This window comes from Schistocerca serialis, chromosome 8 (assembly GCF_023864345.2).
Source record: "Schistocerca serialis cubense isolate TAMUIC-IGC-003099 chromosome 8, iqSchSeri2.2, whole genome shotgun sequence".
NCBI classification, from domain to species: Eukaryota; Metazoa; Arthropoda; class Insecta; order Orthoptera; family Acrididae; genus Schistocerca; species Schistocerca serialis.
In genome coordinates this window covers 319,929,004-319,956,269 of record NC_064645.1, presented here as the reverse complement: position 1 = coordinate 319,956,269, position 27,266 = coordinate 319,929,004, and the positions used below count along the sequence as shown (strand labels likewise).

The following is a 27,266-nucleotide window of genomic DNA, read 5'->3' as shown; positions in this document are numbered from 1 at the left end:
GCAGGGGCATTCCATGATGTTCCACACAAAATTCGCATCTTTTCAACGAATTCGACCAAGAAAACAAGTGTTGCATTACTTATTGAACGTCCCTCGTATTATAACTAACGTAAAAAAAGAATGAAAAGTGTGGCACTTTACCGCATAACGTCTGTCTATTGTTCTGGTATGGATAGACAGGGATTTTGAATTGAAAGGTTGCTGGTTCGCGTGCTGCTTTCTACGATTTTTGTTTATCCAGTTTCATGTTTTCTAAAAGGTCCTGGGTGTTTCTTATTAACGTAAAGGAATATTTAATTTTATATTCAAATAAATGAACTTTCCGTCCAAGGGAGAGTTTGTTCGATTTTGTGAATCTTAAAGGCAACATGTAGCAGTGAATCGCAATTTTCTCCGAGACACAGCGCAGGAAAAGCCACCTGACACGTATGAGCGCGCGCTGGACCACAGTCTGTTAGCCTGTAGCGCCCAGTATTTCTTTTTGGACTCACGGATCTCAGTTCAGAGTCTCATTCTGGTGAGGAAACTGACATGCTGAAACAATTATATGACACACCAGAATGGAAGAGATGAGAATGAAAAAGCGCATACGCGAACAAGAAAGAAACTCGTGGTGAATTCGCTTTGATATCTGAGTTTATCAGGAAACGGTTCACTAACTGCCTTTCCGTTTGGATCCGGAGTCAGTTCCACGAAGTTCTTCAAAAGCATGTTTGGTCGAGCTGCTTCAGCAACCTGTTCATGCATTTTCAATGCACGCTATGCAAAGCGCACTCTGTAAACGTGCCAACACTGCGGGGCGCATGGGGAAGCAAGCGCTTTTGACTGTTCTCTTCTGCCCGGCGAGTCCCGATCCGGCACACGCTAAGTTTTGCATGAAGAATCTGAGTCGGTACTCGTGTTGCCTAATTGCTTGGATACTAGGAAGAGTCTTTCATTAACAAAAATGGTTCAAATGGCTCTGAGCACTATGGGACTCAACTGCTGTGGTTATCAGTCCCCTAGAACTTAGAACTACTTAAACCTAACTAACCTAAGGACATCACACACATCCATGCCCGAGGCAGGATTCGAACCTGCGACCGTAGCAGTCGCACGGTTCCGGACTGCGCGCCTAGAACCACGAGACCACCGCGGCCGGCTCTTTCAATAACACCGCAACTATAGTCAAGGAGGCTGAGGTGTCATAAATCCATATCTACAATGCAAGGCCATATCTCTAATATGGACGTTTGGGATTCTGGCTGTCGACAATGGCAAGCGATTTTTTCCGTCTTTTCAACAGCCGAGTCCGATGCCACCCATTAATCTTTGCCCTATAAGATGGCTCGTACAAATTACGTCGACTTATATTACCCTTTTTAGCTCTTCTAAAAGTATCCCTTATTTTTTATTGTTGAAACCAAAAATGGTATTGGTTCTCTCTCTCTCTCTCTCTCTCTCTCTCTATGTCTGCAGGCATACGTAGTGCGTACGTAGGACGAGGAATTCCGACTTATGCAAGACACATTTTCAGTTTCGTTTTACCCAGAAATGTTTCAGCACTTTTTATGCTAATCTTCAGTGCGTTATTTTATTTTCTTACTTACATGAAGCTATTGGGTATTTATGTTCGTAGTTAGTCTGCTACACAATCTACAGCTTGTCTTGGCTTTGATGGTTCAAATGGCTCTGAGCACTATGGGACTCAACTGCTGAGGTCATTAGTCCCCTAGAACTTAGAACTAGTTAAACCTAACTAACCTAAGGACATCACAAACATCCATGCCCGAGGCAGGATTCGAACCTGCGACCGTAGCGGTCTTGCGGTTCCAGACTGCAGCGCCTTCTACCGCACGGCCACTTCGGCCGGCCTTGGCTTTGATGTTGTAATGTTTTCTCACATGTTTTGGCGAGGTGAATACGCTGATTTCTGTGACTTACGGTCGTTTGACAACGCACTTTCTGCGGATTTTCAAAAATGGGCAGACCATAAGTCACAGAAAGCAGCGTAATCAGTTCTCCAAAACATATGAGAAAACACTACAACATCAAAGCCATGACAAGTTGTCGATTGTGTAGCAGACTAGCTACCAACATAGATAACCCAATAGCTTCATGCAAGTAAGAAAGTAAAATAACCCACAGAATCCGATTTCATAGCAAGCACGGACATAAAAACTGCAACACCACAAGATCATTAGTAGTGCGTATGCCTGATTGTTTTCACGACTGCAGTAACAATCCGTCGCTGCCTAGCAGTTGACAAGTGAATACGTGTAAGTGGTAGTCATCGGATTTTGTGTTGTGGGCAGAATGACAGAAAAAGTTATTGCATCGAATTTTGTTTTAAGCTTGGCGATTCTCAAGCTGAAACAACTCGCAAGATTCGACAAATCTTTGGGGACGAAGCAGATAAAGCAGTGGCACAACCGCCTCAAAGATGGCGGCTCAACAATGGAGAGCGAAGCACGTTCAGGCAGGCCCTCAGCACTCGCAGATGAGGCTGATTGCGTAAGAATACTGGTAATGCAGCATAGACGAATCACTAGCAGACAACTAGCAGACTTGGTTAAAATGAAACATCGCTACCTCGATCTCGTATTTGAATGAGAAAAAGGCACACTTTAAGATATCAGCACCAGCAATGGATTTTGGGCGAAAATTTAGTCCCTAGTTGTGACAGTACGCAATTACGACCTTCTAAACGTTTAGATTTCAAACTTTGCGCATATGTGCAACACAACACACCCTCCAACTCGTTGGCAAGTGCATTGAAATGGGTGGGGGACTTAACTGAACACCTCTTGTGGATGGTTCAGTCATCTGTCCCACCATTATTCAATCAACTACAGCGCTTGTCACAGCATTTCGGTGAGTAATATTCACACTTGTCTTCATATCCATTCAGAGATGTGCGTAGACTTCAAACCGCTGCAGTTCCGTACGATCCAAAATCGCACACCTGTATACAGGAAATTTTTATTTATTTACACATGTAGAATCAAATGGCTCTGAGCACTATAGGACTCAACATTTGAGGTCATGAGTCCCCTAGAACTTAGAACTACTTAAACCTAACTAACCTAAGGACAGCACACACATCCATGCCCGAGTCAGGGTTCGAACCTGCGACCGTAGCAGTCGCGCGGTTCCAGACTGAAGCGCCTAGAGCCGCTCGGCCACCGCGGCCGGCATGTAGAATTACCTCACAAATTACGTAACATTCCTCCTGAATCACCTTGTATAGGCCTGAACATCAAAATTAATAATTCTAACAACCGAAGAATTATTATTAAATGGAGTTACCGATTTTCGTTTTACAATTTAATCATGCCAATAACGTTTCTTAAAAGAAAAAAAAAAAAAAAAAAACCAACAAGCGCGACAGCGATGACAAATAATACACTCATTGATTTTCTTAATTTACATAATCGCAAAATAAGAGTGTTTAAAGCAATGATATATCTGGCACCGGGTTAGAACTCACGCACTTTGACACAATAAACACAGCACTATCGCTTGTTTGTTCATCGACATTATGTACACGAACCTCTTACTTAGTCCTTTGTAGAGTACTTCCCGCTCGGGCATTACATCTACGTCTATACTCAGCAAGCCGCCGTTAAGTGCATGGCAGAGGGTACGTCCCACTGTTCCACTTTTTAGGGTTTCTTCCTGTTCTACTCATGTATGGAGTGCAGGAAGAATGATTGTTCGAATGTCTCTGTGCATTCTGTAATAATTCTAATCTTATCCTCACGATCCCCATGTGACTGATACGTAGGGAGTTGCAGTATGTTCCTAGAGTCATCATTTAAAGACGGTTCTTGAAACTTTTTAGAAGACTTTATGGAAACAGCTTACGTCTATCTTCAAGTCTGCCAGTTCAGTCCTTTCAACATCTCAGTGACACACTCTCAGAGATCAAAGAAACCTGTGGCCATTCGTGCTGCCCTTCTCTGCAAACGTTCAATATCCCCCGTTAGTCCTATTTGATGTGGGTCCCAAACACTTGAGTAATATTCTACAACCGATCACGTGAATGATGTGTAAGCATGTAAGCAATCTCATTTGTAGACTGACGGCACATCCCCAGTATTCTGCAAATAAAGCGAAGTCTACCTCCCGCTTTACCCACGGCTGAACTTACATGATTATTCCCTTTCATATCCCTACAAAGAGTTACACTCAGGTATTTGTATGGGTTGGCCGATTCCAACAGTGACTAACTAATGTGATAGTCATAGGATACTGTGTTTTTTCGTTTTGTGACGTGCACAGTTTTACATTTTCGAACATTTACAGTAAGTTGCCCATCTTTGTACCACTTATCGAGATCTCACTGAATATTTATTCCGTATTTTCAGACAGTAGTTCATTATATACAACTGCATCATTTGCAAAAAGTCTGAGGTTACTACTAATATTGTCTACATGCTCATTAATATATAACATGAACAGGAACATGAACAGGAAGGGTCCCAACATACTTCCCTGGAGCACACCCAAAGTAACTTCTACCATCTGACAATGACTCTTCGTGCAAGATGACATGCTGCGCCCTCTCTACCAAGAAGTCCTCAACCCAGTCACAAATTTCACTTGATACCCCCATATGATCGTACTTCTGTCAATAACCACAGGTGCGGTACTGAGTCAAATGCTTTTCGGAAATCAATAAATACCCCCGGCTGCAAAGGGCGGAGCGAGTGACGCGGAATTTAAAAGCTGTACATTCAAATGCCATAACTGCGTACTTTCAGCATTATGGCCCAGTTTTTTGAGCGGACGGATTTCTGGGGCTAATATCTTGCAAGTGTGCTTTTTTTTTCCTCCTTAAAATGTGAGATAGAGTTGGTGATGTTTCCTTGTACTGGCACTGCCAGCAACAGTGAAAATCGGCAGCACTTTTTGTAAGATATTCATTTGGTTCCGAGCGCTCCCAGTATTTCCTCGCGTGTCATCTCTGCTTTCGCATAAGCACAAAACATGGCTAACTGTACCAACACTGCGGGAAGGAGTCAGCGTTGCCTTCGCGTCCCCTCCCCTCCCACCCTTCTGCGTCCCGAGGTGACAACTCGTCCACTACCACGCCCACGCTCGCTTTCGCGACCCGTTTGAGGGCGGCCGATACCCTATTCGCCAGGAAGGCGCAGTTGGGCAAACTGACCTGCGCGGGTGCCATGACTCACGCCCGCGGCTCCTGACCCCCACAACTGCCGCGATAAACATCTGCCGGGCGGCGGGTCTGCCTAATTACGCCACCTCACCTGCCCCAGCCCAACATAACCCAACACGTCAACTGCGGGCCGCTCACGCAAAGCGGCGCGATTTCCTTTCAGCCGGCTGCGCGGGAAAAGATCGAACCACTACAATACTCTACGTCTAACGTAACAGTCGTTATGTTTACATCAGCCCTCAAAACCAAGTTTCCTAAATCGATTTCACAATACTGTTTCAGGATGGTCACATAAACTCTCCAAAATCGATTCTGAAAATTCGTTTCCGCTTCCCAATCGATTTTCGCTCACAAGTAAACGCACAACAGTTTTTGAAACGTGTCTGGATTATCAGCTTGCGTCTTGGTTTCAAAATATTCGCCTAATATGGGCGGGATTACTTATTGTGCAGTGAACGAGAAGCAAAAATATTACAATCAGCATAAAACTGTCTACTTCTGGCATTTAAGAGTAAATAAAGACCGACTAAATCCGAAACTGGCACAGCTGTTTTCCAGGCGCCATATTTAACTGGGGCAGCAAATCCGCTTCAGACCTTCACTTGTAAACACGATGGCGGAAAACGGGTTTCGAAAATTTGGTTATCGTCTTTCGGAAGTTTTGTCACGTATATACGTAGCGCCAAGCGGCTAGGAAGCTGTACTTATGATGAGTTCGGCGTGATGTTGTGAAAGTGAATACGACTGTTAATTGTTAGATTATTATTATTATTATTTACGAACAGGAGTATCAGCAGTGCAATAAATTGCAACGACAATAAGAAGAAGACACCCAATTTGCCATTTTTTTTTTTTTTTTTTTTTTACATTTCCTCGCGCCTCGGGAGGCGTAAATCGCTACATTACAGAACAATTCACGATTTTCTTGTAATGTAAATATATTTTCTGAAGAATGTTCTGTTCTCTGAAGGGCAAAAACATTGCTAGTAAATGGCGGAAGATTTGACATTTTGCAGGACGACGTCGTATATATACTCAGTAACAAGAAGTCTTCTCTATACTTTCAGCCAAATCAGTGAATGTGGAATGTAGGAAACTTGTACTGAACGCGATGCCTGCATTATTCAATGCACCGAATACAATGGCAAGTATTTTCAAAACATTCATTTTAGAAGCAAAATTAATTAAACTTTCAAAATATTCATGTGTTAGAAAGTTGAGTGAAGTGTAAAATGTATGAGTCATTACACTTCATACAAAACTGTTGTGTGTCAAGGATAGTGGCTATCACAATATAAATGGATTAAAGCAATACATGCTGCTCGAGCATGAAGTATGTTTTTATATTCTTTTGCTTTCAGTGGAGTAAGCTCCAATTATATGCATATTTATGCATATTTTGTTCATGAATAAGTTGTAGCTTATGTCGCCAAACCTGCGAGATTCAGGTAATTTTGTTAATCATTTAGGAAAGTAATTATAAACTAACATTAATATTAGTGCTGCTTTCTCACTGCTTGGAGCACTACTGTCGTACCAACTGTGAGACGGTAACAACTTTCACAGCAGCGACTGTCACAACTGTATGTTAGACTGTGCTATCACTGTCAATTCGAGTCCTTTGTCCCATCAGATTTTTTAATTTTTAGAATGAACATACTGACATGAATTATTTACAAAAGAATGGAACGACTGGTAGAAGCTACTGACCATATGACTTAGCTCTGAAGACAGATTCAAGACAGGTATACCTAAATTTATAGCCTTAATAGATTTAGAGACAGCTTTAGAGAATGTTGATTGAAACACACACTTCAGAATTCTGAAAGCAGTAGGGAGCAAATATGGTTATCTACAACTTAAACAGAAACCCGATTGCAGTTTTAACAAACAGTGGACATGGAAGTGAAGATGTAGTTGAAAAGGGAGTGAGACAGAGTTGTACCTTACCTATAAAATTTTTCCATCTGTAAAGTGAGAAAACTGTGTAGAAAATCACAGGAGAAGAAATTAAAACTGATTTTTTCCAGTGACAATGCAACTCTTTGTCAGCGACATCAAAGTAGTACTAACATCAACAAAAGCGAAACAGTGAAACAAGACTTATGCAATACAGTCAATTAAAATCATGTGATGCTGACTGAATTATTAAGTTAGTGCAGACATTCACAGTGTTTTTGTTTTTCATATTGGTAATCTGATTACTAAGGGTTTATTTATCAATTGTCATTTTTTATCTGTAGCTCATGTTGCTATTTGAGTTTACATATTGTTATTTTGATATAGTAAGTGGAATTGTGGACACTAGAAAATGGAGTGCCACGTGGAGAAATCAAAACATTTCCAATACAATCTTCTGTTTGAGTTCAACAGAGGGGGCAACAGCAGCAGAGGCAGCCACAAAGATTTGCGCCATGTATGGGGATAATACCTTTGGTAGGAGCATGGCAAGAACATGGTTTTCTTGTTTTAAGGAGGAGCGTTTTGACATTAGTGATTCATCACATTCATGACGTGGTTTGATAAGACTGTTTAAACAAATTAATCCACAATGATCAATGTCAGTGTATTCGAGGACCTACAATGTGATGAAGAAACAAAGAAATGACTGACATCAGCTGTCGGCACTTATTTGAATCAATGGAGAAAATTGAAAATTTGTGCGACACTGGGATTCAAACCCTGTCCTCCTGGTTATGAAGCAGATGCACTGCCACTGTGCCATCTGGACACAGTGGTAATCACAGCTGCACCGACTACCCAAGTACACCTCCCATCAGCCCCAAATTCTCAATTTATCCACACACTACTGATGTAGTGCCCTTTATCATACATATTTACCTCAGTAACAAAAAGGCAGCTATTATTTGCTTCTGCACAAAACACACTGCGTGCCCACTCATCTTATGAAAAAACAGCGTGTTCACTTGAGGGTTAAAACAGTTCTGGAACCAACTACAGCAAATATCCCTTACTTTGTAGGTTCCAATTTATAAGCTACGAGGTATTTTCTGTGATTTGTCGAAGGCATTTGACTGTGTGAACCACATCATTTTAGGTTAATCTGAAATACTATGGTGTTACTGACAATACAACAATATGGTTCAAGTCATATCTCAAGCAAGAAACAAGTGGTGACCAGAGAATTAAGCTGTCAGTCATCACCAGATTTGGAAGTAATTATGTGTAGTGTTCCACAAGTATCCATCTTAGGGTCAATGCTTTTTTTGTGTACATGAATGACCTCTTGTAAATTACATTGCCAGATGCAGAGTTTATTTTGCTTGTAGATGGTATAAGTATTGTGATAACAGCAAGTTGGCCACAGTTTTACAAACTGCTAATGACATTTTCATGTACATTAATAAATGGTTCGTAGCCAGCTCACAGTCAATAAACTTTGAAAACACTCACCAATACCATTCAGAACATGTAAGATGTTTCCATTCCGCAAATGCATACAGCATGAAGAACTGAAGATAGAAGAGGTTCAGAGCATTAAATTTCTGGAATTACAACTTGATAATACATTCAGTTGGTAAATGTATACCACGGAACTACTGAAATGCCTAAACAAATGTTTACTTGCAATGCGCATGTTATCAGACATAGGTGACACAAAAATAAAAAGGCTGACATACTTTGCTTGCTTTCATTCATAATGTCATATGCTATGATATTTTGAAGTGAAACACATGGTTTCAGAATCCAAAATCATGTAATATGCATTATTTGTGGTGTGAATTCACAGATATCCTACAGAGGCCTGTTTATGGAAGTGGGTATACTAACTATTGCTTCTCAGCATATTTGTTGCTTAGTGAAGTATGTTGTAAATAATGTATGCCTTTTTCCAACAAAAAGCTCAGTTAAAAAAAATCAGTTATAGAAACAAGAACAATTCACATAAAGACTTAAAGGCACCTGCTTAAGTTCAAAAAGGGATTCACTATAGTCTGATCCACGAACAATGGCGGTACACGGATGGTCGTGCTTTCTGCTTGAAGAAAACATATTTTCTTCAAATCATGTCTCTTGGGTGCTCATGTAGAATTTATCACTTACCACCAGTGATAACACCCAACAAATGGTTTAGAAATTCTCTGAACAACTCACTATGATCAAGTTTAATGCTTGCATTAACTGCGGCATTCACAGCAGAGTGCTCAGAACACTTCTGAATGCTCATTGGCTGTCAGAGGGTATGTGATACAGATGCGAAGAACAAGCCTAAACTGTGTTACAAGGACATTCTGCTGTAATCAAAGTGAAGCATAATGTATTATTAATCACTACAAACTTTGTTGAACATAGTAAATCACAAATGAAAATATTGTATACAGCTGCTAACTAGTAATTTCTTCCAAACAATCTATCCTGAAATCTGTACTGCAGCATCTTGCTACACATTAAACAACAGACTGAACTGTTAAGGGTCTACAAAATATGGCAAGATGCCCCATCATTTCTGGAACATTAGCCAAAATACAGTACTCTCTGTAAACAAGCAAATGCAGTTAAAATGCATCTGAAGCGATTAGCTTCTAAATATATGGAAATATGGTTAGTACAGCATAGATAAAAATCTATAAACATTTTACAATTGTGAAGGATAAGTGCACATAGCTCGCAATCTCCTGGATAGCACTACAGGAAAACATTTAACAACCTGAAAAATTTTTACATGGACAAAGTTACATGAAAAACAAAGTGGCTGTAAACTGACCAAACAATCGAATGATTTGATCAGCTGCATGGTTCCAGAATGAATCTTTACTCCGCAGCAGAGTGTGCCACAATGAAATTTCTTGACAGACTGAAGGTGTACACTGAAATACAACTCAATTCGCAATCCTTTACTTTTGTGAGCAGTGCACATGCCAAGCAAGCTATATAAGCACACCTCGTGGTCTCCTTTCCATTAAATTGGTTATAACAGTTTTAAATGGAATGTAGCACTTATTTATACAGCTGCATTTCTGACAATTTTATATTTCAAGGTTTGGCAGTACGTTGCTGCTTAAGTCTGATGTTCTAGGATAATAACTGAAATGATTTTGTTTTAATTTTATTAATGAATGGCATATAATTCTCGATTAATACATAACAATGAAACATTAAGGCTACTACTGCTTACCTTAGTAATGATTTGTATAACAATATTTCGCAGCATATTTTACTTCCTTATTTTATGTAAGCAAAAAATTAAAATAGCAACTACATTTTGCATTCTTCTTCCTCACAGTAATGTGTGAACATATGTAAGTATTCAGCAAAAGACTGCACATCAATAAAATTGTTAGAAGGCCAATGTAGTTAGTTAATGTTTACAGAATTTTGCATTTTGTGTTCGGTGCAACACAACACATCATTAATTTTTATATTCAGAGATTTCCTATTTAAATTTGTAAAACATGCAATATACTAACAACTATAAGAAATTTACTAAACTCCTGTAGCATTGTAATACATGCAATAAATAACATATAAAGTGATAATAGACTTACCTTACTGAAGTAACCAACTGTATGGCAGCCTTCAGAGTCACAGATGGTCATAACATAAAACAGAAATGGCTCTACATCATAGTACAGCGTTTTATGGTCAAGAAAAAACTTCGCCAATAGACAGAGATTTTGACAATACTGTTTATATCTCTTGCCATCCACTTCCCACACTGAGAGTCTGTCCTTCCTGTGCATGAAAAAGTAATAAGTGGAGTACATAAGAACTTGTTTTCAAAGCAATTGCAATAAATATATAGTTCACACAAGTATTCAATGTAATGATACACTGAAAAAACACACATGGCCTACAGTGTGGAGGAGGAGAAGGGGTGGGTGACAGAATTGCTGGAAACTAAATACATATTACTAGCATAGGCATGTATACAGATGCTTGTTGATAATTGGTGATAGGACACTCATGGTATCTTATGATAATATTATGGTTATTTATTTTTGTAGTGACTAATCAAAATGTGCACCAGACTGAGACTAACTCCACCATCCATTCATTTCTTTTCTGTGACTGTAGCTCAAATGTCGATTATTTCAATGAGATCACGTGTGGCCATGACTTTTTGGTAAATGGCACAAGAATAATTATTCAATGCTTAGTGTATATAAACTACTAATAAATCTCTATAAACGCGAGGCATTCAAACCAGAAGTGTACTAGAATGAGTTTATTACTTCATTTAATGTAAATAATTTAAGGTAGCTGTGGAAAGATTAGTCATTTTACTCCTACATTCATTAGCCTCAGACCTGAAATTTACATGTCAGTAGGCCTACTGGAAATGTTGTGTATCCAAACAAACAGAAAAAGCTCATTTGTTGACATACCTATAGACTTCTTCACCTGGTGGATGCCTCCACACACACTTCACCATGTGCCTTTTAAGTATCGTTCGAGTCTTCATATAACGCAAACAGTATTCACAAAGGTATAGCTTGGGTACTCTAGCATAATCATCAGGGTACGGACTTTGGTACCACACTTCCATTTCATGTTTACCCATTTCTACATACTTTGTACCCTTCACATGAGGAAGGTTGCTCAGTTCTTCTTCCTGCCAAAAATGTTTTTATTTGTTACATAAATAGTACATCTGTTTGACAAAATTATGAATATGTCATGTCATAATGTTGCTCACAAAGGGATGTAACCGGGTGTTATTTGACAAAGAAGCTTAAATAATCAAATAAAAGAATGCCACATTCTTTCAGAACAGCTGTCTGAAACATATTAAACTCGACTGCTCTGTACACTGCCTATTTTAGAAGTAAGGAATTTGTTCATTTAGTTGTAGTGAACTTCTGCATTAAAACTGAAAGAAATGGAATGAAAATTTAAAATACAAAATAATATGTTTAAGGTATGTACATGACAACTGTCCATATTCTACATGGGTTTATAGCTACAAGTACAAGTAATATTCTGAAAACACCTGAAGAAAGAAGATTTTGTGTCTGCGTGTCGTGCACATCAAACAATCTGTATCAGCAGGAACCTCAACACTGTATGAGAATGAGAAAGTAAGTTTTGGCATATGCAGAAGAAGCAAAGCTTTGAGTGTTTATTACACTCTTTAAATATCGACATATGTAATTAAGTTACATATGTAACGGTAATTAATTTACTAAGTCAGTCTATAGTTTGGTAGTTTTACTTAATACATCCACAGCTACTTCTGTTATAAATTTACATTTTTTGCTACAGAAAGCTGACACTCACAATTTTTTCACTGGCAATGGCTTGGGCCTCATGGAAAAGACGCAAGTCATATTCAGGAACCCCTGTGAGACGTGGTTCCCTTTCTTTTTCATCTGCAGTCCCATTACTATTGGCTGAGGGTCCTTTGTCATCATCCTTTTCTCCAGAGCGACGCATTTCTCGAATTTTCATCTGATACTGTCGCTGCTCTGCCGTGGGTGGTGCTTTCGATGGGCGACGTGCTAGAACTGCGAGTGCCTTGCGCCGTTCTTCTTCCCGTTTACGGTGTTCCAAATATGCTTCCTGCATTGAGACCCAAGAGAAACAGATATTGAATGCACAAAATAAAATGCATGCTTCTCCCAAACTGGTGGGTGTATTCTGTCGCTAAGAATAAAAAGTAGGGGTACCAAAATCTGGTGAAGATAATTATTTTTGGACAGCCAAAATGAAATGTCAGAAACAGGTTAGATGATTTTTCCGTAAAATGTGATGATTGAGTTTTGCGAATGACATCCAAAAAATGATAATACTAGAGACGTATTATCATTTTTTGGATGTCATTAGCAAAAGTCACACACATTAAATGTTAGCTTGATTAAAGCAGCATTTGTGACAAACAGAAATTTGGTTATAGAAGTGATTAAAATCCTATAACATTACCTCGGTGACATTAAGACTTAAGCTTTGGATGAGAAAACTGCAATAACTATAGACACCATATTTAATACTGTAACTTATTCTATACCCATTACTAACAAGTGATGGACACTATAGAGGTTATTAACACAGGAAATGTTTGGTTCTGGACATCAGAGCTGAATTAAGGGAATACTTTATAGCACTGCACAGATTAACAAGGAAACACCAACACAAGTACAGGTGATGCCTTTCCACAAACTCTAGTGACGAAGTTATCACTAATTTGTTTACAAACACTGGGTTAAGAGACTGCCAAGATACTCTGAGGGGAATCTAAAGCCGATTATTTATTTACTGTGGTGCTTCTAAAGTCAAACCATATAACAATATTTTTCCTGAACATGGTAGCCTGATAAAAAAAATGAGTTAAATATCTTACATGTGATGTTTGTTGTTAATAAGAGAACTATGAAAAAACTTTCATCGCCAAAACAAAGTGATATATTACTTTGAAATTTAATTATACAATGACTTTAAACTGGAAGTGCTTACTTTGACTTCACTAAAAAATACTGAATCTTCCAGAGCTTTAACAAAAGACAATATTAACCAATTCATAATGCAAACTTATTAAATTAGTTGCTGCAGCTTGTTCCAGCTGTTCTTGAGGCTAAGCAATGATTTTACTAACAGTAAACAAATAAGCTGCACAATTCTCTATGCATGACAGAATAACTGCTCAACAACACTTCTTCTTACACAGCATCACTGCCATATACAGAATACTGTGCTTTAAAATTTGTCATAGCTTCACAACAATAGTGTCTGTCTTATTCCACATACAGTTGTAATTTTGTGAGTGTGTTTGTGCTGTCCACGTTTGCACTGCTGCACAATGACAGTGCGCATTCAGCCAATACATCTGATAACTAAATAATCCTCTATCTTTAAACCTGACAATTCATTCAGTTCATCACAGTGAAGTCTACAGCTTTGATAGTATTAAATGGAGTTTAACAGATGGTGTTATAATCAAACTTTCATTACTTGAGAGGGCCCCTATGAAAAACAGCACAATGAAACATTGTGGAAATATTTGTAAGGGTTTGCAGAAGAGAAATACTGAATAAACCACTGAAGCAACATATTTTAATTTCCACATGGGAGGGTAACATTTGTTAATTGCATACCATGTTTACGTTCCAGATTACATATGTGATGACCATCTGCATCCACAACAGCCTGGAACCACACTATAGATAACTCTAATGAAGTCCGAAACATCTCCTGTGGCACGTGGACCATGGAATGTTCAGTGCCGTGACAAAGTTCGTGCACAGCTTGAAAATTGCACACTGCATACAGCACCCCCAGCCACAGCAACAGTAACTTTTTCAGCAATTTGTGGCACAATTGGCTGTCGGCCTCTATCACGAGCAATTCCCAGAATGTCGGTTAATTTGAACTTTCGAATCATGTCCATCATCAGTGTGGATTTCTTTAGTGTGTCAATACTTGCAATGAGTAGCAGCACTATTGATCTCAGTTTGATAAAACAGCTTTGCAAGTAAAACCCTACTCACCTTTCTAGATCCGTGTTGATTGTCTGCAACTGCAGTCCACACTGATGCTTGTGTATAATCCTACATTGTCGTATGAGTACTGGTGCCTAAAGGCAAGTTGTGACACTAATACTACTAACGAAGCAAATGCTGCAGCACACAGCCTCAACATCATCCCTATACATTAAGGTCCCATAAGGTAAACAGTTTTCCGTCTACAATGGCTCAAGTAGCAAAAATTTAATTATAACCAAGCTATGTATCATAAAAAATCTTAGTTTTATACCAAAAATGTCTGACACATGGCCCAGATTCACTGGGGCGCTACAATGTTCTCAAACAGTAATAGTCTGTTAAATACTTGACAACATGGTGTTTTTTTTATATATATATAAAAGAGTTATTTACAAATCGTGATTAACAACATACCTTGCATTCTTGCACAGTCTTATTGTGATACATCGGACATGCCTCAATCGTAAAATGTCTCTCGAGACGACCGCCCAGGTGACCCACAGAGTCGCAGCCCTCTAGAGGACACTGCCGCTCTTCCTCCTGCAAGGAGCCAGTTTCCCCATCCCCACGACCACTGCCTCCAGAGCCTCGCGGTTTAGACTTGTTGCGCTGTTGAGCTGGTGGGGCTTTCGGCCCTGCTGGCTTCTTCACAGGAGACTTGCTACTGGCAGTGCTCATTTTACTCTCTGCAAGATACAAAAGACACTTTGTACATTAGGTAGAAATTAAACAAATAAAAACCAGTTTCATTATTTATTTAGATTGTCTAAACAGATGTGCACACTACAGCAAACAATACCACAGCTGTAAGAACCAATTCTTTTAAGTTGGTCATTAGTACTGTGTGCAGGTATTGTATGTTCTGTCAAAGGAGATCCAGATGTTCCTTTGTATGTAGAAACAATGCAGAACTAGTTATGTTGTTGCAGACGATATTATTACAGAGGACTAACTGACAAATGCAGGGGTTGGATTAAAATACGAGAACACCATGAGAAATGTTTGCTCACGAATAAATGCAGATTCTAGCCAAGCCAGTATGTGGCACGGTTGACCATGAATGATACCTCTGCAAGACTACTGGAAGCTGTTTTGTATGCAAACAATTTTCCTATGCCATATTAGGCATTTCTGGTGTTTCCATACTTTTGTCCACCCACTGTAATTTTTCTGTCACTGAAAGCCTCCTGAGTTAGCAACCAAGTAGCAGTGAGCTTTGAAGCAATGTTTGAACAAGTGGAAACTTGATGGAACATTATTTCAAAATGACACAACTATAACCTCAAAATATTGTGCCAGTGATATTTCCCAGAACTCGGGATTCTCAACTATTCTGTTGACACCGTACGTATAAAGTTGGCAACAATCAAATAAATGAAACAGGTTACGTAAGAATATAGCTTTGCTTTTTACATACTCTGATCACTGAAAACAGTTCTCTTAATGGTTTTGTTTCTTATGGAATACGCACTGCCTAACACAACTGAAATTCATCGAGACAGGTGGAATGGCCAAAAGAGCATGTTTGCAATGTTCATGTGTAGTGCTGTTGCCTGGCCTGGTACGTGTACAAGGGGCGTGAACATCGCCAGATATTGAGTGATAACTGTGAAGAACATGGAGATGTCACATACATGTATGAGACAGCATTTTCAGCACCTGACACAATCTGAAAGGAGCCTCATTGGGGATCTCCATTTCGCTGGCTAATTGAATTGAGTAATATCCAGACTTGTATGGCATTTGGAATTGACAGTGGCTCGATGTCGGATTGCATGGGAACATCAGGGCAGGCACACTCATCATCAAGGTTCTGGTTGATCATGCCTTACAATTACAAGGGAGGATCGCCATATTGCCCATCAAACGCTTTGTAATGGCGTCACATTTGTGCCTGTCATTCGAGAACTAGTAATGGACCCCCTGCAACATTCTATATGATTTTGCATCATTGGTTAGAGACTAGCAGCAGCCAGACTAGGGAATTACCGTCCCATGAGTGAGCTGCCCTTAACATCGCAACACAAATGGCTGCATGTATAGTGGTGCTGTAATTGGGAAGTATAGCTTGTTGATAACTGCCATTGATGAATTGTGGTACAATACTACCCTGGATGACCACTGTTGGCGAGTATGGTGGCATCTAGGGAAAGATCCCATTCTTCCAATGTTTTGCTGAGATAGAGTGATGTTACTTCTGCTGTCGTGGTGTGGGGAGCTATCAGCTATGACTTCAGGTCATGGCTGGTGGTGACTAAGGGAACTTCAATGTCATGTCCCGTGTTATCCCTCTTATAACAGTGTTGTGGTGACATTTTCCAACAGGAGAATGATCACTCACACAGGACACGTGCCTCTATGAACTGTCTGTGTTATGTCAAGATACTCCTGTGACCAGCAATATCTGCAGATCTGTGACTGATAAAATGTGTGGGCCCAGCTAGGACATCAGCTCCATCTTAGTGCCAGCACCCATGATATCATGGACTACCTACAACTGTTGTGAGCCAGCTTGCCTAAGGAGATGATGCAACCTGTTTATGACCTCCCCTGCCAACTGAATCAGTGTGTGCATCCAGGCCAGAGGGGAGTGCAGTGGTTCATATTGAAATGTGTTTTGTACATTTGACTCAATCATGTTATCACTAACATAACATCACATACCCTCTGAATTTGTGAAATTTCATTTTGTTTCTTCTTTCCTTTCTGTGTGCTTCACTTTTTTTGTCAGGCAGAGTTAATATTTTTGATTTTTACATCTCCTGATCACTGAATAGATTTTTCTTAATGGTTTAATTCCTCAGGGCATAACTGTACCATCCTCCCATCTGTTTCCACAGCCACATTCTGTGAGATGTGCTGTTTGCATGAATTCCGACGCTGACATTTACAACTAAAATTGCAATGTTCAGTTGTCGTTATGTTTGGGCTCATCAGTATATAACACCACCTTCTAATCAGTAATAAAGAATATATAATTATAAAATCATAGGATAGTTTACCATTATTGAAAAATTTAATGTACCTACTGAAACTGATGATGACTGTGTTTCAAACACCACACACAGTTTAAACAATGTAACAGAGCATATACACACACTCATCAGAAAACAGAATAGTCTGTTCACATAATATCAATAATAATCACAAACATGCATTTAATAAAGCATTATTAATTGTCTTTCTACTGTATCTAAATTAGAGTGCATGGCATTATGGCATATTCTAAATCACTTAGAATACATTCACAGATTACATTCCAAACACAAACAACTAAAATAAAATACATACATTCAGTAAAATGATATACAATGTTTAAATTTAACTGCTCCATTGGATGAAATTTAACTACAAAATATGGAGGCAAGCGATAAACACAGCTGTAAGGACGACACTGATAGACACAGTTCACATAATAACCATCATGCAACTCCTGCTATGGCTGCTGTGTAAGCAACATGATCTGTGATCAAGATGACAACTCATACTATTCTGTCTAGTTTTAAATCCCTCAGAAGCAATACAATAGAATACTCAAATCAGACAACATTCAGACCCAAAAGCAATTCCAATTCATATTTTCCTCAATGCAGGCATGAACGTACTACATCAGTTAAATAACTACAACATCAGACACATGAAATACAAGTAGTATGTGGCAATCCTGTATGTTAACAATTTGGTTAATCTGTAGTTGAATGATCAGTGCATGATATTAATTGCCTGATGACCTCAAACGGGAGGGGTACTCTGTCAAAGCAGTGGATGACCATTATAAGATGTTACACTGAAAAATTAAGGTAAGTAGCCACCATATTTAGTATTTAGCAAACATCATGAATAAAATACTTACCTGCTTCTGACTCTGTATCAGTTGCTTTTGCAACAACATGTTTACTTCGCCGGGCACTAGACGACCTAGTCTGTTTGCGAGTGACTACACTTGGCTTTGGCCCCTCTCCATCACTTTCAGACTGGGCTGGTTTTGTCTGAGAAGGTGTTGGACCCCGAGGCCGAGGTCTTACTCTCTTCTTTGCAGCATTCCCACGTTTCTGTGGAGCTTTAGTTGGTGCAGCTGAGGAATCAGCTGAAGACTCACTGTCTGAACTGCTATCTGTATGGAAAACATTACTGGTTTAAAAGGTACAAACATCTTAAGGATTGTGACTAATGAAAGGGCACATTAAAAATTAAGAAAATAAACTGACTGCATGTTTCCTCAATTTTCTTGTATATAATTTTGACAGAAGCCAGCAATTTATAATTTTGAGGTCTAATGAAGGTTCATTTCATTTCTGTGTGTTTCTGAATTACGCCCTATCCTATCTCCCCTTTAGTATGAAGTGCTATATACTAATGAGAAATGTAGACAAGAGTATATTTTATTAGTTAAGAATCAAGTAAAATGAAATACAGAGATGTTTTAAATGATTGGGATAAAGGCCTGCTAATTGGATACACACGGCAAAATGTTTCAGTGTGGAAACGGGTTTCATATGCAACAAGGGCTCAAGCTATCCTCCACTATTATACATAAATATCTTTATTTAAGAAAATACATTGAAGGGTTACTGTGGCTAGGTGAATCAGTTGTACAATATAAATTTTAAATAAATTCAAAACTTTTCACCGAACTATCTCAACATAAAATTCAATATTCTTTTCTCAATGTTGTTGTTAAAGACAACAACAAGGCAGAAAATCTGTAAAAACTGAGTCTAACTGTGATTTAGCGCTAGTTTATTTTCTACAAGCCGTGAACTTAGGTCAAGAACTGCACTATTTGAAACTGGGCCAATGTTGCACGCAACATCCTTTACTGCTAAGCTAGTGTCACCAACAAACAGAAATATTTTAGAGTTACCCGTAATACTGGACGGCATATCATTTATATAAATAAGGAACAGGAGTGGCCCCAACACAGATTTCTCGGGCACCCCCCACTTGACTGTACCCCACTCAGACACCACATAACAGTCATTATAAACATTGTGAATAATGACCTTTTGCTGTCTGTTGCTAAAGTAAGAGGTAAACCAATTGTGAGCTACTTCCCATATTCCGTAATGGTCCAACTTCTGGAGCAATAGTTTGTGATCAACGCAATCAAATGCCTTAGCTAAATAAAAAAAATATGCCTAGCGTTTGAAACCTTTTGTTTAACCCATCCAGCACCTCACAGAGAAAAGAGAATATAGCATTTTCAGTTGTTGACTTCTAACCAGCCTTTCCAATAACTTTAGCAAACACTGTCGGTATAGAAATAGGTCTAAAATTGTCTACATTATTCCTTCCTCCCTTTTTATAAAGCAGCTTTACTACTAAATACTTTAATTGTACAGGAAACTGACCATTCCTAAAGGAAAAATTACAAATATGGCTAAATACAGGGCTAACATGTGCAGCACAGTACTTTAATATTCTGCTAGGCACTGCATCATATCCATGAGAGTCCTTAGTCTTCAGTGATTTGATTATTGTCTCAATCTCCCTCTTGTCTGTATCACAGAGGAGTATTTCAGACATCAATCTCGGAAAGGCATTTGCCATGAAAATTATATGATTCCCTGTGGAAACTAAATTTTTATTTAATTCAACAGCAATGCTCAGAAAATGATTGTTAAATACAGTACATATATCTGATGTATCAGTAACAGAAATATTTTCACTACGAACTGACTTTATATCGTTGACCTTGTGCTGCTGACCAGACACTTCTTTCACAATTGACCATATGGTTTTAATTTTATTCTGTGAATTAGCTATTCTATTTACATACCACATACTCTTTGCCTTCCTAATAGCATTCTTAAGCACCTTACAATACTGTTTGTACTGGGCTACTGCAGTTTGTGACTAATTCTAACATTTTGATATAATTCCCACTTTATTCTACATAATACCCTTATCCCAGTAGTCAGCCATCTGGGCTGGCTATTACTGCTAGTAACCCGTTCGGAATGTTCTAATAGAAAGCAACTATCGGAGAGCATGAGAAATGTGTTAAGGAAAGCATTATACAGGGTGTTTATAAATGAATATTGAGGTTTTAATGCTTTATAATATTTGTTATGTTAACTTTTATAAATGAAATGTCAAATGAAAGAGCAACTCAAACCGTGTTACCAAGAACCTTATAAATGTTCAATGTGAGCACCATTTGTCACAAGGCACACATCAAGTCTAAAGCCGAGTTCTTCCCAAACATTGATAAGTGTGTCTTCAGTGATTGTAGCAACGGGTGCTTCAATCCAATTTCTTAATTCAGGGAGGTCTGCTGGTAACAGAGAGATGTACACATGATCCTTGATGAAGCCCCACAGGAAAAATCGCATGGCATTAGGTCGGCTGAACTTGGAGGCCATGCAATGCAAGCCCTGTCATTAGGCCCCTTGTGGCCTATCCAGCACTTGGCTATAGACTTTGTGTGTGTCGTGTGACAAATGGTGCTAGCATTGAACATTTATAAGGTTCTTGGTAAAACTGTTTGAGCTGCTCTTTCATTTGACATATCATTTACAACTGTAAGTTTAATGTAATAAAATTATAAAGTGTTAAAATACTGATTTTCATTTATAAACACTCTGTATTTGTCATCTTTGTTATCAGCACTATAAACATCCTTGACAAGATTTAAAAATCTCTATATTGCTGTTGGATTAACCTTCCTACATAGTCAGTAATTATACATGACATTTATTTTAGGACAAAAGCCTTTTAGTGTTAAAATTTGTGCATCATGGTCTGAAACGCCAGTCACCCTTTTACTAACAGAATGCCCATCTAATAATGAAGAATGAATAAAAATATTGTCTATGGCTGTGCTACTTTCCCCTTCACCCTGATTGAAAAAACACAGTCCGCTTCAGATTATATGAATTTAGGAGATCTACCAGGATCCTTTTTCTTGAACCATCATATACAAAATTTATATTGAAGTCACCACATATAACTAATTTCTGGTACTTCCTACAAAGTGAATCAAGAACCCTCTCTAGCTTGAGCAGAAATGCTCTGAAGTCAAGAGTTACAGAAACTACAAACAACAACAATTAGAAGTTTTGTTTCACTAAATTCAACTGCCCCTGCACAACATTCAAATATCTGTTCAGTGCAGTGCCATGATATGTCTATGGAATACTGTTTTCATGTACATAGCCCCTCCCCCTCCCTGCAAGGAACTCCTTGCAAAACAGCCAGCTAATCTGCATCCTGGTAAAGGAAGCCTATGAATTGTCAAATTATTAAATGGTGCTCTGATATATCAATAATTTCAGAGTCAACATCTATAAGCAGTTCACTAACTTTGTCTCTAATACCTCTTATATTTTGATGAAATATGCTGATTCCTTAAAAAAAGGTGCAGCTGTAACACCAACTACTACAGCGATTTTTCCATGAGTGATCCCACCACCACCCACTACACTGTTACCCGTAAGCTTTTGCCAGTTTCCCCTTCCCAGATCTATTTAAGTGCAGGCCATGCCTCATGAAACCCAAAGAGGTCAAGGTTCACAATGAACTGTAGAGCCACAGAAGAAGAAGAAGAAGAAGAAGAAGATGATGATGATAATTTCTTTTGTCTTTAATTAAATAAAATTGTGAAACTTCCTGGCAGATTAAAACTGTGTGCCCGACCGAGACTCAAACTCAGGACCTTTGCCTTTCGCGGACAAGTGCTCTACCATCTGAGCTACCGAAGCACGACTCACGCCCGGTACTCACAGCTTTACTTCTGCCAGTTATCTCGTCTCCTACCTTCCAAACTTTACAGAAGCTCTCCTGCGAAAGGAGCTCAGATGGTAGAGCACTTGCCCGCGAAAGGCAAAGGTCCCGAGTTCGAGTGTCGGTCGGGCACACACTTTTAATCTGCCAGGAAGTTTCATATCAGCGCACACTCCACTGCAGAGTGAAAATCTCATTCTGGAAATAAAATGGTATTTAGAATCCTCCGATGTACAACTCACTTGAGAAAACTAGAATATTACAAGGAGACAGAATAGCTGGCCACTATTTACATTTGGGAAGCCAGATTCTGTGGACTGATGAAAGGCACACATAAAACTACAAATATTTTTGTTTCCTGTCTTTTTCATAACCTGTAGGTTCCTGTCACCCTAAGGTCTGAATGACCTCTTGCTCCATTCTATACATTTACCCCCCTATCCCTCTTTCCTTGCCGAGAAAATAATTGTTTCAAAAGCTAGGAAAGAGAGAGAGAAGAGAAGAGAAGTGCTGGAGTTGGAGCTGGGAAGGGGACAAATAGATGGAGGACGGAGACTAGACCTGGAGCTGGGAAGGGGACAAATAGATGGAGGACAGAGACTAGACTATCTCTGGGATGATTACATTGGTACCTCCATCCATATAAAACCTGCCAACCACCAGAAATTCCTGCATTTCAATAGCTGCCACCCATTCCATACTAAGAAGTCCTTCTCCATACAACTTATACGCTTGGGGTCATCACATGTGTAGTGATGAGCAACCAATGTACCAAGCGTCTCACTGAGAACTTCACAGACTGAAATTACCCTACCAACGTTGTACAGAAACAGATCTCGCATGCTTTGTCTCTCCAGTCACCTTCCTTCTACTACCTACCACAAATCCACTGTCCAGCCACAAAACAGCACTCCTCGTGTGACTCAGTACCACCCAGAACTGGAGCAACTGAATCATATTCTCCACCAAGGCTCTGACTACCTCTCACCATGCTCTGAAATCAGGAATATCCTACACACTGTGCTTCCCACACCTCTCACAATGATACTCTGCCACCCACCGAACTTATGCAATATCCTTGTCCATTCCTACTCCACTCCCGCTCCCAATCCCATGCTTCATGGTCATTATCTCTGCAACAGACCTACAAGACCTGTCCCATGCATCCTCCTACCACCATCTACTCCAGTCTGGTCACAGCCATCTCTTATCCCGTCAAAGGCAGGGATACCTTTCAAAGAAGCCATGTGATCTACAAACTAAGCTGCAACTGCTGTGCTGCATATTATGTGGGCATGACAACAAATGAGCTGATGTCCACCTGGATGGCTACTGCCAAACTGTGGTCAAGAGACAGCTGGATCACCCACCTGCTGAAAATGCTGCCCAACATGATGTGCTGAATCATGACAGCTTCATGGCTTGTGCCACCTGGGCTCTTTCAAGCAACTCCAGGTTTCCTGAATTGTGTAGGTGGGAGCTCTTCCTGCAATATACTGTATCCTATGTTCCTGTAACATTTCTGGGCTCCACCTTTCCTAGTTGATAGCTGATGGTTGGAGAGACAACACTGCTGTTACAGTCTGCAGAAACCAGTTATAAACGTTGGCCACTGATGAATTGTGTATATGAATGGTATTGACCCCTTCAGTGTCAGTTAAAGCCTGAAGAGGGTGCAAAGAAGAACTGAAACCGGTAGCCATATATTAAATGACATCATAAGGACAACTGCAGATGTTCCATTTTATTACATAAGGGAACAGCTGAAGTTCATCAGACCTCCAATCACAAGGATGGACACACAAAAACTTACCTAGTCCCTGTCCTGCGCCTACCTATTTCCTTCCCTTCCACTAGACGTATTCCACCAACACACCCACATTCTTTTTCCCCTTCTCTACATTTCTCTCCCCCCCCCCCCCCTTTCTCAAGCTTCCCAACTGCACCTAGCTGCTGTACCTTTTCTCTTTAGTGTTCCACAAGCAGGACTACATCTTTCCCCACCCCTACCCCGCTATCCCTCTCCCTCTGCACCCTATGCCTCTTCCTCACTCCCACTATCCACGCCAATTTGCTGCTCCCATCAGATGCAGTCCCAGTTGCAATCTGCAGTCCAGGCACAATGTCCTCAGACAGTTGTCAAGTGTGTAAAGTTGTAGCTGTCCGAATGTGTGTGCATTTTCTATTTCAGAAGAAGACCTTTTGGATGAAAGCTTAAATATATAGCAGTCTTTTCATTGTGCCTGTCTATGACTCAACATCATCTCTATAAGGCGAGTAGGAATCCATCTTTTTCATAATACTGTTGTAAATGGAAATAGTATGAACTACCACACCCTAGGCGTATGGCACAGACCTCATAATCCCAGGCGATATAAATGAAAAGAACTTCCCACAGTTTTCTGGCTAGAGAAACATAAACTGGCCACTGGGATTTTAATTTGGTTTCCTATCCATTATCTGACTCTGTGAGGCATCGATAACGTTCCCATCAGCAGAGGGGGTCCCCGATCCATTTGGATACTGGAGAAAGGTGGCACAAATTTGTAATATGGGAAAAAGGTTCTGAAGTAATAAAAACGGAGTTACACAACCTAAGAATAAACGTGAAGAATGATGAGGCTGCAGCTGCTGATCGGTGTCAGAGTTCAGGATGGGCCGGATGTGACGGCACACAGACCACTTACGGACTGATTGGTGCTTCATTCTGGCAAGCCTCCAACTTAAAAATATAGTGTTATTATCACCTTTGCGGGATGGGAAGTGGCTGGAGTTTGCCTGCTGGGACATAGAAACTAATAATTTTCTTTTCATCCCCTAAACAAGTGCAGTGTCAGCTGTCTAAATGATGGGTTTTTCTGACACATGCCACATGAGCAAGGAACTCTTGTTTAAAACTTTAAGCATTGTCAGTGGTTGATGCCAACTTGAATAAATTAACTCCGTTTCCAGATTTTGCTTCCTCAGTATGTCAGGAATCATTATCACAAATCTTCCTTTCTCCCTGAACTCTTTTCAGTGGTTTAATTTGTGACTGTAAAATTGTATGTATGAGACAGGTCAGTTGTTCATCATCAAGGTCTCCTGAGTCTGTCACCAGATTTATTACTTATGGATTACTACTCAATTCAGCCTCTGTTTTAGTTTTCGGTCTTGTGCCCATGTGCATGTTACAGCACTTGGCAGTCTTGCGGGGTTTGTAACAAATAGTCTTATGAATATTAGATTCATGTAGTAATCTTGAGAAACAATCAGATTTTTTGTTTCTGAATAAAACTATGTGACTAGCTTCAGAGTTGAGCCCATTATTCAACATCATGATAACAAATGAAAACATTAATACATATGGTAACTGTTTGTATGCACCTTCTGTGTCACCATTAAGTGAGATAGTGAAAGTATTAAAAGAGAACACCATTCTGCCAACCTCAAAACACCTAAATGTCCAAGTGTCTTCCTTCACACAAAAGTTAAAATTATATTGGGAATTGCTCACCAATCAGCAAGAAAATCACTTTAAAGCAGAAATAACATGTAAGGCGGAAGCAGTTTCTCACAGAAGTCAATTTCTGATATCTAAGACTTCAGAAAATGTTACTAAACCTGCCTTCTCAGTAATAGTGAAATATGTAATTTAAAGATATAATAATGCTATGAGTGTGCTTATTGTAAATTATAATGTATTTAAGATTCACAAAATCCACAAATACCAAGGGGGGAGCATATGGATTGTACCACTTATCTGAAATACCTTCCAGCTCATCAAAAGATTTCCTTGTATAATCTAGAGATTAAGTGTGAAACCTGACTCTTTAATGTGAGCCTCGTGCTAAGATAGCTTAATTCTGTAATATTACATCATATTCAGTCACTTTGTAGTAACTTATATTTTAACACAGAACACAATACTAATAATAGTCACAGTCACATTCTAACAATTACTACAAATTGTGTGCAAAATTCCAATTTCAATCTACAACATAAATATACTATTAGATACATACCACAAGCCTATTTAACACCCAAACATACAAGCATAACACAATAACACAGCAAAGGACAGAGATACAAGCTAGTGATTGCAGGCAGAATTACATATGATCTTACATCTGAGTAGAAGTGAAAGGGAAATAAACACAACAGAAGGGAGAAATTCTACACTATCCATTACAATTATTAAATACATAAAATAAAAACAAGACAGAGGAAACAATATTTTAAAACTGAAACACTATCAGTCATAACTTTTATTTATTCAGTTGTTTCTGGTTTTGTATGCACAGCAAACCGTGTAAGTGACGATTAGTGTGTATGTACTTGCACAGAAATGACACTATAAATTCCTGAAGTCTGAAAACAATGCAGCATCTCACACACGACCAGCATTATGTTTACAGTGACACAATGTATACCCTTCTTTGTACACAAAAGCAAATCAATTAGATAATGCATACTTGTGAAACAATTCGATGCCAGTATGCAACAAAAGTGTCCAGCTTCGTTCAATGGATGACTGATAGTGTACATGATAAAGGCTATATGAAATACCTTACACTAATGCGCATGTGAGCACCAGCACTACAGACAAGGTATCAGCAGCACTTGTTTGTCTTATCACTAACAATTTATTACAGTAATAACTGTTATGCTTTTAAGAAAGCTCAGAACATCAGAAATAATACAGCATTAACCCTGTATTATTTCTGATAGTCTGAGCTTTCTTAAAAGGATACCAGTTATTATTGTAACAAATTGTTAGTGATAAGACAAACAAGTGCTCATTTCCATTTGAGTACAGCCTATTACTAGACAAGTTTTGACATTGTAGATGGTCATGTCCCTGCCATACCAGTTCTTACTGTAAGTGTCCATAGCTCATATGACTTGAGATCGTGAATACTATGCACACTTTCTGTCCATCAATGGTCATAAATGTGTACTAT

The 27,266-nt window shown here is 39.2% G+C and overlaps 1 protein-coding gene across 1 annotated transcript in view; it reads right to left on the bottom strand.

Moving 5' to 3' along the window:
- Window positions 1-27,266, bottom strand: part of LOC126416188 (histone acetyltransferase KAT7) — a 596,712-nt gene that overhangs the window by 544,106 nt on the left and 25,340 nt on the right. Inside the window, exons 3-7 of the mRNA XM_050083770.1 lie at window positions 18,452-18,712; window positions 15,013-15,284; window positions 12,401-12,682; window positions 11,509-11,735; window positions 10,669-10,855 (exon numbers count right to left, since the gene is read on the bottom strand). Of these exons, the coding sequence (XP_049939727.1) occupies window positions 10,669-10,855; window positions 11,509-11,735; window positions 12,401-12,682; window positions 15,013-15,284; window positions 18,452-18,712 (1,229 nt within the window). The remainder of the gene's footprint in view (window positions 1-10,668; window positions 10,856-11,508; window positions 11,736-12,400; window positions 12,683-15,012; window positions 15,285-18,451; window positions 18,713-27,266) is intronic.